This window comes from Urocitellus parryii, chromosome 9 (assembly GCF_045843805.1).
Source record: "Urocitellus parryii isolate mUroPar1 chromosome 9, mUroPar1.hap1, whole genome shotgun sequence".
Classification (NCBI taxonomy): domain Eukaryota; kingdom Metazoa; phylum Chordata; class Mammalia; order Rodentia; family Sciuridae; genus Urocitellus; species Urocitellus parryii.
In genome coordinates this window covers 46,305,198-46,321,480 of record NC_135539.1, presented here as the reverse complement: position 1 = coordinate 46,321,480, position 16,283 = coordinate 46,305,198, and the positions used below count along the sequence as shown (strand labels likewise).

Genomic DNA, 16,283 nt, shown 5'->3' with positions numbered 1-16,283 from the left:
CTCCTGAGGGGATCCCCTCCTTCCTGTGGCCACCCTCATACAATTGGATTGCTTACATATGAGATTGCATACATGGCTTTTTCTCTTCCTTAAATTATCTCCTAAGAAGTATGTTCTTTGATTTAAGTATTAGTTTAACATTTTTTTCTAATATTTTATACATGTCTGAGTATGCTGCAGATAACTCTGTCCATTTTTTTATGGGGACTTTTTATTTGAATGTGCTCTTTAGATGGTGGTAGATAATGAATGTTTTCAGCCATATTTAGTGCAATTGACTTTTTCATTCTACTGAAATATTTATTTTTCATTAAATGGAAATTTCAATTTTTATGTAGTTGAATCTGTCAATATTTTTCTCTGTTATTTCTTTTTAAAAGAAACCTTTTAAAACATTAAACTTACCAATATTTTAAATACCAAGAAGGCAGCGTGATATGACTTTAGACTAGATGTTGACCTTATGGAGAGCCAGTTGAAAAGGCAAGTTGAAAAGTGCTCAGGAACTGGAGAGGGAGGTAGAAATGTCACCCATACATGCAGTCACATACTGTGCGTGGCATTCCTGAGGTCATTGTCCTGCTTTCCTTTTGTCCTGCCAGATGATTCTCCCTAGTTTCTTTGGGCTTAATAAGGGAGGCCTTTACCCAGAACTAGAGTTAACTCAAATTGGAATTTCTGTCTAGATTATGTCTTAAAATTTCATTGAGACATACCGCATTATTATTTATTTTGAGTATTGACTGGGTTAATGAGAATCACCATGAGAACATCATCTTTTTGTGTAATTTTTCATTTTATTTTGATTCGACAGCAAAAAGTAAGGTCTTTCAGTGTGTTTGTGGGGCCAGTGGATCAGTAGGAAGTATTTCCTTTTGGGCCTATGAGATACATACACAGAGAGATGGAGAAGTAGAAAGAGCAGTTTCCATGTGAATTTCTCAGTATTTCCAGCCAGTTTCATTTTAAAGCACAATCCACCATTGGTAGCCAGAGGCAGGCTGATAATCATCTTTATCATTCAGATTTGGAAAGCATATACTACACAACTGACATCCTTTAGAAATAGACTTTTGGTGGGGGGCTTAGTGGTAGAGCACATTCTTAGCATAGGTGAGTCCCTGAGTTCAGTTCCCAGCATCTCCAAAAAAGAAAGAACTAGACTTTTATTTTCTTCTTGGGCTATATTCCTATTTCAGATCTGCATATTTTATTTGTTAAAGTATATAACAGTATATTTCACATTCTCTTTCAGTCTTCACAGAAAAGTACTGTACTGCTAACCATGTGGATAAACTTCCTGGCCCAAGAGACTGGGTACAGATTCTACAGGATCAAATTAAACTGGCCAGAAGAAGGTTAAAAAGAGGATCAGGTATGAATTGGTTGTAAAAAAGTAATTGTGGAAGTACTTTATTGTACTGTATTTATTCTTAGCCTTTGTAAAGCACAATACTTTTCTCTAGGGCAGTTTAGTAGGAAATTTCTTTTTTGAAGGAAAAGCTCTACATAATGTGCTTTGGTTAGCTACCTTAAAGTCTTATTCAAGATTTTGAAACTCACCTTAAGATTACGTAGTAAAACTTATGACAGGCCATTTGTTCTGAAAAGTACAAAGGAAAAAGATTGCTAATCTCATTTATGGTCCAATGTGTCTCACATATAAAACTGGGTCTCTCTTTTGTGGTTTTCTTCTATTTGCCTATTTATTCTTGTTTGTTTGGGTCTGCTTGATTTATTAAAAATGTCCTACTTGTTTAAGATTTTTTTTTTAATTAGCCAAAATCCTTCAATAAGAACCATCAATCACATCAAGGAAGAAGGAATGTATGTGTGTTTTAAAGTCTGGGCTTGGGCTTGGGAATTTGGGGGTTATCCTTCCAGGAAAATTGAACATTAGTTGCATTGTGACAATTAGATTTGGTCATTTGAAATCTCAGGCTCCCCAAAGTGACAGTGGGCCATTGTACCAATGAGAAATCCCTTGAGGTCAGTTTTTTCCTATCATACAGGAATAGTTGTCTCAGGATGGAGATATAGCTCAATTGGTAGAGTGCTTCCCTCGCATGTACAAGGCCCTGGGTTCAATCCCCAGCACCAAAAAAAAAAAAAAAAAAAAAAAGTTGTCTTTAGGAGTCCACAGATTTCTATTTTTTTAAAAAAATTCCTTATACATTCATACATCTATTTTGAAAAACAGTGTGGAGGGTCCTCAAAAAGATATATATCAAAAAAAAGGTATATATCAAAATCAATGAAAGTATGTTGATGAGCTCTCTGCACTCCTGTATTCATTGATACATTTTCACCAATAGTCAAAATATGGAATTGACGTAAGTGTCCACCAGAAGTAGATCAATGTATTTTTTAGAAATGTAGTATATATATATATACACAATGGAATACTGCTTACTCAACCTTAAAGAGGAAGTCTCGGAGTTTCATTTGCATCAGCATGGGCAGGCCTGGAGGGTGTTGCACTAAGTAAACCAGGCACAGAAAAGAGATCTCAAGATCCCACTGTGGAATCTAAGAAAAGTAGAACTCACTGAAGTCAAGATTAGAATGGTGGTCACCAGGGGGCTGGGGGGGAATAAGGGATACTAGACAAAGTATACAGAATGTCAGTTAGGAGGAATAAGATCAGGGGATCCGTTATGCCATATGGCAACTAACAGTGTTAATTGTTAATAAAACACTTGAAAATTAAGGGAGTAGACTTTAAATGTTTTTACCACAAAGTATGCAAAGTGATCCTATTAATTAGCTCAATTTAACCACTCCACAATGAATACGTATTTCAGAAAACTATGTACATCATAAATATACAAATTTTGTCAATTATATAAGATGAAAAAAAAAAATCCAGATCCAACACCATGGCATCTGGCCTTTGGAACCCCTGTGGCTAGAGTATGAGTCAGTTTGGGAGGTGGACTTTGAATATGAAAATGATCTCTAGCAAACACATGAGATTGTTCTCTTAGTCCATTTTGTGCTCCTGAAGCAAAATACTACAGACTGAGTAATCGATTTATAATGAACAGAAATGTATTGGCACACAATACATTAAGGGAGTAGACTTTAAATGTTTTACCACAAAGTGCAAAGGGAAAAGGGAAAAATTAATAAATAAAAGAGCACTTTTAGAGTTGAAGGCACATAAGTTGCTCAGAAGGTTTACCCAGTGGGTAATACCAGGTTAGCACGGATGATGTCATGTTGGATGTCTCATCTTAATTTTATGGCCCAAGTATTAAGTCTGAGTGTTGACCACACCAGTAACTACTAAGTTGGCCTGTGTGCCAAGATTCTACTTTGGACGTCTTGACTGAGTAAGAACTTTCATTTCCTATTGATTTGCAAGGTGGAAATTGTTGACCCCCCCCCATATATTGTATTATATACAATATAATTTTCTAGTTTAAGAGAAACCTAAAGTGTGTCCTAATGTAGAGACCTAAGTTCAAGATCAATAAGCCCAGAGAAAAGGCAAGGGGCCAGTGTACCAACCAAGAACCAGCCACCTTTGCTTCTCCCAGACTCTAGTCCCAACTATGCCACCAGCTTTGAGCTAGCCTGAGGCAGGCAGAAGATCCCTTTGTGAGTGGCTGTCTCCTTTCTGCTTTGCAGGGGCTGCTCAGGGCAGATGCAGCAATCAGAGATACTTGAAGCTCTCTGGGACCTTGAGGGGAAGGAGCTGTGTATAACAGGACTGTTGAGATTACTAATTGACATGCTACAGAGATTACCTGAGAAAGGAAGGAGAGGGCTTTGTGTTCCAAAACACGTGCCTCTCACTGAAGAGAGTGAACTACAGGTCCTAAAGGGCTTGAAATTTTTAGAAGAAACCTTTAAAGGTAGAAGTAACAAAAAGTAGGGAGATATTGGGGAAGGCTATTCCCAGGGACTGAGAAAGGGCATTGCTGTACCACAGGATGACAGTAGGAAATTAAGTTTCAATGTCATTCTTCTGGTGCCTTTGTCAAGCTGTATATGTCCAACAGTGTCCAAAATAATCATGCCTTTTTTTCCCCCTTCTTGTCAGATGCTGAGACCAATGATAAGTTCTGGTATCTTCCCACCAGCAAACATGACTACACACAGTAGGGCTGCACAGTAGGACTCCACATTGCCCTTCCTACCTCCCACAGACTGGTCAGTGAACACATTTCTTAATTATCACAGCATTTCTATTAATAATTCACATTTCCAGTGCTGCTTTCCCCCCAGCACACACACACATAGAGTGGGACCCAAACTGTAGCCTGTTCCCCAGTTCTTCCCTTCCTTCTCTCAGAAGCTTAGAAGATCACCCACTCCTGTTCTGTAGGCATCAGGATATTTGACTTAGGACATTTTAGTTTTTGAGTGGTGGGTTTAGATAATCTGCCTAGATATCAATGACATGTTTAGAGCAGGTTCTATTAGTGATTGAGAAGTGGAAGGTGATCATAAGACAAAACCACCCCTGACATACATACCAAACCAGACCTCAATAATAGCACATCAGCCCTGGCCTGCCAAACAGAGTCTGTCTCCCAGTCTGTGAAGTGCTGCTACATATCATTCTCAAGCAGCACAAAAGTGGGACCCCAGCAATCAAAACTAGAGCCACTTGGATTTCCTGCAGGGGACAAGGGGCCTGGATCAATAATGTTACTTGCTCTTGTGTTCGCTGTCTTGATTATTTTCCATCTAAACGATAGTACAAACAGTGTCTCATAGATATTCCCCAATTTCAACCTTATTTATCATATTTGGCTCAATTCCTGGAATTAGGTGCAAACTCTGACTGGGCAAGCTAATCAACTATCCGCTTAGGGAAGTCTGCCCTGCCTCTGGAAAAAGAAGTGCCCCACACGGATTTGAAAGGTCGTTATGCAAATCCAAACAGAAATTCATTTGGGGTTCTCATCACATGTAATCATTTTTTTCTATAACTGGAATGATTCCTTTCCTGGTGTGGATTTTTATCATTTTCATTAGATTACTTCCTCAGAGCTGAAATCACAATTTATTATTTGTGTTAGATCCAAGAGTAAAGCTGTCACTGCTATTAAATTTTTATTGGACTTTCTCGATCTTTTCCAAATTTTACAACTTGATTGTCACCAGGGAAGAAAGAGTGTGAACTTGTTGATACAGACAGATGTTACAATTAAGTTTAGGTAATACAGTGATGTCCTTCTTCCATGACATTTTGTCCCTGTTCATGCAGCTAGCTTATACTAATTTATATATAATAATTTACATAAACGTGGGTTGTTTATGTTCTGTTCTGACAAAAGAAAATAATTGCATAGGCCTGTTTATGAAAAGTAAGAATAGCTGAATTACAAAGAGAAGAGAATGCATACTCCAAAGTAATTTTTGTTGTAACTGAATGAAAAGCAATTATGAATCTAAACTGCAAGTTACTAAAGTACAAAATGAACTAAAATTTGAAGATTTTTAAAACAACAGCTCATAATGATGCATGTGTTTGTGTTTGGACTATTAATGACAAAGATATTAAGAACCCAGATTTAACCCAGTTCATTGTCACTTACTGGCTGTGTTACCCTGCGTAATTTCTTCACCTCCCTGATTCCTCATGTGTTAAAATGAGCATAACAACAGACCTATATCATAGGAGTTCAGTAACACACTACATGTAAGAGCTCGGTAAATAGAAAGTATTTAACAAATGATGATAGTTTCATCATTATTTATAGTTATTTTAAAATAATTTTTAAAAAATTCTTGACAACAAGAGTTCTACCATGTAGGTCATCTACATATTCAAATTCACTCAAACCAATTAGAAGAAAATGACATAGGGCTGGGGATATAGCTTAGTTGGTAAAGTGCTTGCCTTACCTGCACAAGGCTCTGGGTTCAATCTCCAGCAGCACACACACACACACACACACACACACACACACACATATACACATATACACGCACGAGCACAAAGAATAAAATGATGTCTTTTAAATATACAAATGGCATATATTCATTGTTTTTAATATAGAAAATAATAAAACACAAAGAACTAAACTTTAAAAAAAACCTGAAGGCTTTTTAGTGTGTCATTTTTTTCTATGAACCTATTTACAAATTTTAATAATTTAGTCTCTTGATTAACTTGCCTGTTTTTGTTAATAAATGTTTATCTATAACATCATGTTAGTGGTTTCTAATCAACTCCAACCCATACTGGTTGTGACTACTCTTTCTCTTCTTGGGGTTTTCTGTTTGCCATGAATCTAGCAAGCTAGCAGGTCTTTTGCTAATGCCAGATGTACCCATCTGAGGACAAGATGTTAGAGGATGAACTAGAGGTGGGAAATGTGGAACATTTTTATCTGTATCTAAACCCTGATTGTGTTTAAAGCAACAACAATAAAAAGAAGAACTCAGCATTAGTTTTGCTTCCCCAAACTCAGCATTACATCATGATGCAAATGGCAACCTTCCTTTGACTAGCCTCACGGTGCACCTGCACTATAAGCAGGGAACTTCCAGTGGGGATCATTCAATGGGAGACTAAAGTCCCCTTCAGTTATCAGGAGACTTATGGGCCCCTTCTCTTTGAATTTAGTGGAAGGTTTTTCGTGACTAAAAGAGATACCTTTGCAAAATTCCTAAGGAGATTGAAACATATATCAGAGCTAAATCAAGTTTGCATTTTAAATCATAGAAGTAAAGAATCTTTTGCAGAAATGTGTATTTCTTCATGAATGAATAGATGCCAAAGTTGGACTGGCAGCTTGAGGACATAAATTTTCCAGCATCTCCAAAGAAAGTTTCACTTTTTGCATTTCCTAAGGCTACCCAGCAGGAGCGGCTCTGGGGATGGCAAGTTTGGTTTTATAACAGGAATTCTCTGACCTTTTTGCCTTCAATGACATGTTTAAACAGTCTACCCCAGATGCTGGTTGGCTGTTGAAGCCCATGTAAATAAAGCAAAAATGGCTGATACAATAAGGTTCATAAGATTCTTAAAAATTTAAATATGGGAAAGTTGATTTTACGACATTATCATCATCAAAAAATTTTCATTTAAATAATGATGCTAAAATTTGTAATGTGAACCAACTGAAGCTGAAAAGGAAAGGATGAAACCTGTTATGTATACTAGAGTTATTTTAATTGTATTACTGTATTCAGTAAAATGAATGTGCTCCCTGAAACTAATGAGATTTGTGTTTTATGTTTGTAACCAGCAGAGGTAGCTGACGGTGATGAAAGACTGGACGGCATTTCTCTACCACCAACAGGTAAAACACATTTACATTTTCATCACCTGCTGGAAAATACAGTGCAAGAAAATATTTGCATTGAAAATGGCATTAACATTAGAGATGCAGATGCTTGGGCAAGCTGCTTTCTGTAACAGACCCAGGCCCTGGCATTCAGAGTTTCTCAAAACCCTGGGTTCAGAGATGTTTTTTATATTGGATATAAAAGGCATGAATAGCTACGTTTTTCTCACACTGTTTCATAGTCAGGAAAATCTCTGAAATGCAAATCTCAATAACAGTATTACAACATTTTGCCTCTCCAGATTTGTGGACATTAAAACATATTTTCATATTGTCATACCGATACCTCAAATAACTCTCAGACCACACATTGCCATTCCAATTAAGCCTTTTATTGCTGACCAGCGGCAAACACTCTACTGTCTAAAAGCGAGATGGTCAGAGTAGTGCACCCCCTTCAGTTTGACTTCATATGTAAGCCAAAAAAACACAAAAGGACATTTGGGGGTTTAGCCAATGCAAGCAAGCCAAGTCACAGAAGTGGGAAATTGCAGTCAGGCAGCCTTCCGGCTTAGCCAATCAGAATAAGCCCAGTTACCCCAGTTACAGAAGCAGAGCCCAGTTACCCCAGTTACACAAACAGAGCCCAGTTAGATAGTTATGTGTTCTTGAGGGTTTCCACAACAAAAGGAAAAACAACTTGGCCCAGTCATGACCTTTCTAGTTGACATGGCTGTTTCACAAAATGGAGTTACTAAACAAAATGGAGTCACTATAGTCAAGACTTCTGTCTCATCACAACATGAAATAAGATTTCACTTTAGAACAGGGAGCACTAATTTTGTGTGACCAAATCCATGACTACTCAGTCTTCTCCCACCTCCTCCAAAAAGGACTTTGAGAGGTAATCCATCATTGCTCTTTATTTAATGGGCACCCAGTTTCTACTGGATTTTAATTGCATGATTGAATAAGCCAGTCCATCCAGCATGTGTGGCACACTCCTAATACTTGAACCTGATCAGCCAAATGTAACATTGCACTGAAGCATTTGTTGCACACAGTTGCATTAAGCCATAGACATGATTCTTACTTATTTGACTCTCAAGTAAGCCTCTGATTCTGGCCTCCTGCCTGTTTGTCACTTCATATCTATAAGGCAGGACACAGGTATCTGTCTGATCAGTGAGCTACATGTTAAACAATTTATTCATGCACTTAGTCTCAGGATTCTTTATTTACTGCCCTCAAAAGAGTACCTGAAGATTCTGTCCACAAAATCCAGATACCCGCCAAAAAACATAAGACTGAAAAAGACTGACTCAATTTTTCTGTCCTCTAGATTTAAAGTGTTCTGCTTTTAATTAAATTCAGCAACTACTAACAGAATGTCTAGTGTATGTAGGAACTTTTAGAGTTCCTAGAGGTCATGTGTTCATTGATAGCACCATCCCAAGATGGCCACTAAAGCAGAGTCCATAGGTGTAGGATGGGCATGTGATAGTGAGCTTCAGAACAGCAGGGAAGCCCAACTGTATAAATGATACATTGCTTCCTCTGCATTGAGTAACTAAGCAACAGATCAATGAACAAATAAATGAAATGAACTACATGGTGCAAAAGGATCTGTGTGTATCAAGTTCTTCCCATATATAGTCATTATATAAAATGTATTTCTCATTTGGCTGTGTTTCCACATTTGTGAATTAAGAGAATTGAAATATGTGATCTCTGTTGTTCCTTCCCAATCTATCATTCCCTGAATATCAGGACAACTCCTACCAGCCTTATTCCTATCAACCTGCACAGCCCACTCCCAGTAGATGCAGGAAACACTAATCATAAAAATGAAATTGTGTATTTCAGGAGGCCCTTGGGAGGAATACTATGCTTTTCTAATTGTGTCTCCCAGGGTGACTACTACCCCCAGGTCTCCTATCTGGAGGCATCTGTACCACTTGTCCTCTGCCGTATGACACAGTGGGTTTTGGTTTTATTCTTTGAATACCATGCCCCTTAAAATAACACCGTCACTATTAACTGACAATGGAGGTAAAGATATTTCAGACAAGAAAATTGAGCACAAAGGATGCTAGACCATCCTCATAAAACAAAAACTTTCAAGGAATCTGAGAATGAGAAGGAACTTGAGAGATTACCCAGTCCAATCCCTTCTTTATCCAATCCTTTTATTTTACAGGGAAAAAAGCCTGAGGCCCAGAAACATTAAATGACTTCCCCAAGGTCTCAAGAGCTGGTTGATGGCCTGTCCAGAACCCAGGCCCTTCGACTCCCAGCCCTTACACCGTAGAGCTTTCTTATACTTAAGCCAAAGCCAGCTTTTCTCTGCATGTTTCTTAAAGATCCTAAGAGATGATGGATGTACTAATCCATTTAGGATTCCATTTCAATGTCTCACAATCTTCACAGTTAGAATGTTCATCATCAGTGTACCCAAAATTTGCTGCAGTTTAAACTCATTTACTTCAGTCCTCTCTCAGTTTTGCCCAAAGCTGTGAGGTTGTAATGAAGAAAATAGTAGAACCACCTGCAGGTCTTATACTAGACTGCTAATAGAGATTGGTTACAAATTGCTAAGCAGCATGATAAATAAAAATGTTCATTCTTTAGAAAAGGGGGAAAGAAGTCACAGATTGGTGCTCAAATTTTGAAGTAATAAAATCAAAGAATCTTGATAGTCTAGCATGTCCTTTGGTTGCCTCTCTAGAGTAAAATTCCCAGTCTGGTTGGCTTCTTTGAATGCAGTGCTATTGCTAATACCCCTCCTTCCATGTGCCATGACAAGACATCGGGGCAGTGGAGTCCCCCTTCTTGCACATGTATCTTCATCCTCAGAGTGGAGCCTCACTGATCAGAACCACAGGAGCCCCAAGGGGCTCTGATACAGACCTTCATTATCTTATTTCCCTGATCTGGCCACAGCAGGTCCTTGTTAAAGATTCAGGAATGGCCTTATTACCTTTTTAAGATCTTTTTTTTCCTTCCAATTGTGTGTTTTAGGAAGAAGTAGGAAAAGGTGGAAATCCTTTAGGGTTGCTATGAACCTGAAGTGGCAGGGCAGGGTCAAATGCTCAAATGACTTTTGTTTTGACCTACTATAGTTAAGCAGCCATTTATTTGTCTGGCTTTAACAAAATCAGATACAGATTCTGTAGTGGAGAAATGTGTTTTCATAATTTATTCCCTCTCCACCCGGTTCTATAAGCCTTTTGGGGTATACTGGGGATTGATCTCAGGAGTACTCAGCCACTGAGCCACATTCCCAGCCCTATTTTACTGTTGTTTTTTGTTTGTTTGTTTGTTGTTGTTTGTTTGTTTGTTTTAATTTAGAGAAAGTGTCTCACTTAGTTGCTTAGTGCCTCACTTTTACTGAGGCTGGCTTTGAACTTGTGATCGTCCTGCCTCAACCTCCCGAGCTGCTGGGATTACAGGTGTGCACCACCGCACCAGGCTTCTATGAGCCTTTTGAGCAACTGCTGGGAATCAGAACCGCATTGGGGTCCTGTGGACAAATTCCTGCCCTCAGACTAGTGTGTGACAGAAGCACTTACCTAAATGTTGCAGCACAGATGTGGAGAGTTCTTGATAAGGAAGAAAAAGCCCCCAGAACCTGGGAACAATTGGGTTTAAAAAACAAAAAAAAGTATAAAGTAGAATCAAAATAGTACTTTCTAAAACTTAAAATGGGACTTCTGAATTTGAAAAGAAGTGATGTTCATCTGAGCTTAGCAATCTGTGTCACAAATTGGCATTATTTTACATATTTTTCTCTGTTAAGAAGTGCAAGGAAGAAAATTTAAATGAATGGTTCCACCCACAGATAACCATCATTAGGTGTTTTTACCAGACTTTTCTCTATATTGATTTTGTTTATAGAATAGAGATCAATACATAAAATTTTGTTTCCAGAGCATTTGATATTTTACCTAAAAAGCATTCTCTTATTTTGTTACAAATCGTTATACACATTATTAGCTGCATGATGCTCCATTTTGCAGGTAAATTACACTTCATTTAGCCCTTTTCTGTTACTGGACAATAGACACACTCTAATAGTAACACATGTTCTTGGAATTACCTGTAAAATATAATCATTACAAGTTTCTAAATTGCTCATTTAGCGCAACTAAAGCCATGGCTAAAAACTTAACAACTTCACTCTACAACACCAGCACCTAAAAGTCAATTCCCTACTTGTCAGGCCATGGTAGAATGTCACTTAGGGAAGCAGCTCTCCCCCTTCATTGTCTTGTCTCTGTTATAGGTAATATATTTGACACCAGGAGAGAAAACATGGAGGACACAGAACCAGGTTTCATTGCCTAAGCTTTGATTTTAGTGACCTTGGTCATTAGCATATGTAACTTTTCAATTCTTTTGAATTTCCTCAAAGATCCATGTAGTATTTCAGGTGCCTGCAAAATGTGAGTGTTCTGTGAAGTTTATCTATCATGTTTGAGTAATTTCATATGCTTTCTTTATAAGCCAATCCCCAATTTGGTATATGATTTTTAAAAATTGTTTTTAAGAGTTAATTTGTTACCTTTCAAAAGTCCAGCATACGATCCAGTTAGTTCATTGTCTGTCATAAAGAAGCAAGCAATTCTTCCTTTTTTTATTCATTCATAACCTTAATGTGAATATGTATAGTTTTGAAGCATATTTATTTTCACATAAATTGCCTAGCTGTATTATAAAGGAGAATGGTTTTTTTCCAGGACTGAGAGAGCAGTTGTAAACGCCAAAAATAATTAGGCCTTCTTCAGCTTAGAAGAAAAAGTTGTTCTGGGAGACAAAATAGCTTTGATTTATAAGATGAAATCAGTTATGACATCAGTGCACCCCCCAAAAAAATATTTATAGCAAAATTAAGTGCAAGTGATATATGCATTCTTAGGAAAGAAAACCCTTTAACATAAATTGTGTCAACACAGAGACAAAATAACTAATTAAAAGGTGAAAAACTCAAAGTAGCCAGTTCTACTTGATACATAACAACCATTTAAATAGAAGGCTTTAACTGAATGACCCAGGATTTTAACTGTGTGGTAACCAGTCACAAGTGTACATGCTTAATATTCTGGTACACGTCCTGGTCCACTTGCCCTCTGCTTTATATAAAACCAACATAAGAAACTCTGAATTTATTTGAAAGAGATTTTTGCCATGTAGGTATCTGTTTTACAGAAATATTTGCCTCCGGATTTCTTTCCTGCTTTGAATCTTTGGCACTTGATCCAAAGGCCAGATATTGGCATGAAAGAAATTTGACTGTACATCCACCAGATCCTGGGATTAAAACTGATATATATATATATATATATATATATATATATATATATATATATATATTTTTTTTTTTTTTTTTTTTTTAAAGTTGCCATGTGACAGTTGGACACCTTTCCTGCTTTCCCTGGCACATACTTCATCTACCTGTTGGAGTTTACAGGTCCTGTAGAGGACAGTTAGTCCCACCTTTAGCTTTGCAGGTATGGAAAATGAAAAGTGAGGGTGAGTGATTGCCCAGATCCAGGGAACCCTTCAATGGCTGGTGGGGCACAGAATCCAGGTTTTCTTACTACCCTGTCCAAGGTCCTGGTGTCGTATCACCCTAAAAAACTAAGCCTGGAGACAGGAGGGACACTCTGGGATGTCATTATTCCACCAAGACCAGCTGAAGATGATGCACACATCCCTGTAATTGACAGAAACTGGTTTTAGGTGTGGCTTGTGGAATCTGTCTACTAGACAGTTAATCTCGTATATGTGTGTCTTTTTTCTTTTTCTTTTCTCTTTTGAAGCTAAAAGTAAGGGTCAGAAAAATTGTTTCCATTGTATTTTTTAGTTAGCCTTTTCCACTCCAATCAGTAATCTCTTTCATGAAACCAGTCCCTTTGTTTTATCAAGTGGTCTGATGAACTACTGTGGATAAACCAGGGCTTTTGTTTTTCTGCAGCATATGCTTAAAAATTTGTCTTCTGCCTTCCAGAATGAAATATTTCTCAAGGGAATAGAAAAGATTAATTAGTGACCTTTCACTCTATTAAACTATGAAGAATATGTCTCTAATAAAGGTAGAAACATTTACTCACAACTGTGGGTCTGTTAAATATGCACCATGAACCTTCAAAAGCACTTCCTTCCAAGCCTGGGTGACAGCTTGGAATTTTCAGTACTTGAGGAGGGAGAGGGAATATTCAATTCACAGATATGTGCAATGTATTCACAAATTGGAAATACAGCTTAGGAGGCTGCTGTATCAAAACTGTAACCACAAAATCATATTTTATAAATCAAAATTGTTTTGTGTTAACTTACTGTGACTACTGTTCAGACTTTGTTCAGAAATCCTTTTTATAGGCTTTCTTAGCAAAAAAAAAAAAATCCGTATCTATGGATAATGTCTCAATCTTCTGTATATGTTTTATTAATATGTAAATATTCTGATTTTTTAAAACTACTATGTTCTTTAAGAAAGAATTCAATGCAAGGCTACTTGTGAAAATGGTGTATAACATTGTGTTGTGATATCAACTCCCAAGATGCTCTTTATGTCTGTTCTGGAAGAATACAATAAATTACTTTAATTGAACGTACTTGTGTCTTGCTATGTGCCAGTCTTTCTGTGTTTGTGAAGTCAATGCTATTCATTAGTTAAATGGTATTCATTAAGACTCTACTGATCTTCCACCGAAATTATACATCCTTATGAAGTTAATTTTAAAAAAATAAAACAAATTAGATTGCTACCGAAATGAGAGTCTTCAGACGCTGCAGTTAAGGTTCTGTCTGGCCGTCAGATCAATGGCTATAGCAAGTCCCACAGAAACACTTGGACATTAAGTACTGAGGTGCTTGAAGCCTAATTTTAAATGAATTAGGTAGCTTTATAATCTTCACTTAAAAGGTTAAGCCCTGCTTCTATGGAAACAACACATCAGAAGGACAAATCAATCTTCTCCAATGCAAAGTGGCTCTGAAAATGTAATTGCTTTATTCTTCCTCTTTGAACACAGGAGGGCGCTACCTGCCTCTTGGCTCCACTGGGGCTTTAGGAGGGTCTGTTTAATGGGCCCCTGATCTAGTCAGCATCTGTGAGGAACAGTAGGCAGGCGGTAATAAGGAGTAGCAGCTAGCCTGGTGGAGAGGGGACAGTAAAACAAATTGCTTGCAAAAAAGAAAATATATAGTATAACCATCCTGAATCTTTCATGCATCCTCACCATCCTTCCCCTTCTGCCATGTGCTGACAGTTTTGGGGGGCCTCTGTGTCCGTGAAATTGCTTGTAAGGGGTCCACATCATGTTTTATGGCCCAAGTTCCCTCGGATGCCCTTGCTGCCATATGCTGGCAAGGTTTGGTGCTGTGGATGTGGCCTGGTGGAAGAGCCCTAATGGCCTTTCTAATCCAGTAGGGGTGAGAAGACCCAGTTTTGCCACAAAAGGCTCCACTGGAAGGAAGTTCAATACTACCTCAGTTGTCCTCCTCCAGGCCTGGCCTTATCAAGGGTTTATAGGAGGCAACAAGCTCCTTTACCAGCTGTTCTGAGTTCAACTCCACAATCCACTGCATACCAATCATCCTAACCCTGTGATGGTTTAGGATGACTTGGTTGGGATGCAAGGAAAAGAGGGGCCAGAGCTGAGGCTGAAGAAGCACCTGGAACCAAACCACCTCAGGTCTTGTGCCATCCCAAGAGGTTCGGACAGCGTGGGCATCCCTGAAGCATTTGAAGTAAAGAGGCCTTTCCAGCTCGTATCTTATATTGATCTGTCTGGCTGAAGTGTGGAACATTCAGCTGTCAGAATAGCTGGGGATAGGTAAAGAGAACACAGGACAAAACCCTGTGAGAAGAGAATCGGTAAGACTCAGGAACTAGCTTGGGCTAGAGAAGAGAGGAAGTGTCAAAGAGGACACCCAGGTTTCTGGCAGGGTAATTGGGAGGGGTCTCATTTGCACTCACTAAGGTAAGAAAAGGGGGAGGAGTGATTTGGAGTATGATAGGTGAGCTCAGCATTAAATGTCACTGCATTCATGTATTCCAGGAGTATTCACAACATGCCTGGTACTCTCAGGGGCTGGGAGCATAGCAGTGAGCAAAAAATGTGCCTGCTCTTTTGGAACTCACTCAGAACATGTGTCACAGACTGCAGACAGATGGCAGAACCCTGGGGGAAACACCAGCACACAAGTCCTATTTGTGTTCCTGAACAGCTTTACCAGGGAGGAGGGAATTTAAACTTAGAAGCTTTGTTCCAAACTAGAAGCAATTAAGACGTGATACACCACTCATTCCTCATGACTCAGCTCTCAACTAATCTTCACCATCAAAGAGAGGTTTCTGACTACCTGCTCACAAGTAACCACAGGCTCCATCAAAATATACAGTTTTTTACTTCCTTTAGGTCACTTACCACTCTGGAATTATTTTGCATATTTATGCATTTGATTGTTATCCATTTTCCACAGGAATCTGAGCCTTATGATGTCAGGGATTTTATCTAAGACATTAAGATTTCAGGACCTAAAATTTTAGGACACTTGCCTGGAAAAAGTGGACTGGCTAAAAATTCTACCTGAAATTTGTAATTAATATGCAGACTAGTCCTCCTGACTAAAGCCAATTATCGTCTCCCAGTACTGGAAGTCAATTACAGAAAGTAACTCACCTTCTCCTATCAGCCCAAATGCTGAGCCTTCATCAGAAAGCTGAGAAGAACCGAGCCAGTGGGAATGTGAAGTGAACGAAAGACTGGGACAGTCAGACCAGTGAAGGGACCATGGGGCAAATCAGGAGCCTGATACAAACCCTTCCTTCCAGATCCTATAGTTTATATCACATGGACCTCCTTTTCCCCTCTATCACCCATCCATTGTTATTATAAATAATGGATGAATTTGGGACATTAGATGGGCCAAAGAGATGTTGGCTATGTTCCTTGAAGATTTCATAGCTCTAAGGATTCAGGCCAACCTTTAGAATGTACACAGATCAACTCCTTTTGTATTTTG

The 16,283-nt window shown here is 38.4% G+C and overlaps 1 protein-coding gene across 5 annotated transcripts in view; it reads left to right on the top strand.

Annotated features, from left to right (window-relative positions):
* Bend7 (BEN domain containing 7) overlaps window positions 1–12,558 on the top strand; it is a 79,361-nt gene extending 66,803 nt beyond the window's left edge. The window contains exons 7-9 of one of the 5 annotated variants that reach the window (XM_026410270.2): window positions 1,256–1,375; window positions 7,212–7,265; window positions 11,536–12,558. In XM_026410270.2, coding sequence (XP_026266055.1) covers window positions 1,256–1,375; window positions 7,212–7,265; window positions 11,536–11,597 — 236 coding nt within the window. In that variant the 3' untranslated portion in view covers window positions 11,598–12,558. Of the gene's footprint in view, window positions 1–1,255; window positions 1,376–7,211; window positions 7,266–9,450; window positions 11,473–11,535 lie in introns of those variants that run through there. The other 4 variants (XM_077802718.1, XM_026410266.2, XM_026410265.2 and 1 more) reach the window with 4 other exon arrangements.
* Window positions 12,559–16,283: the final 3,725 nt, after the last annotated feature.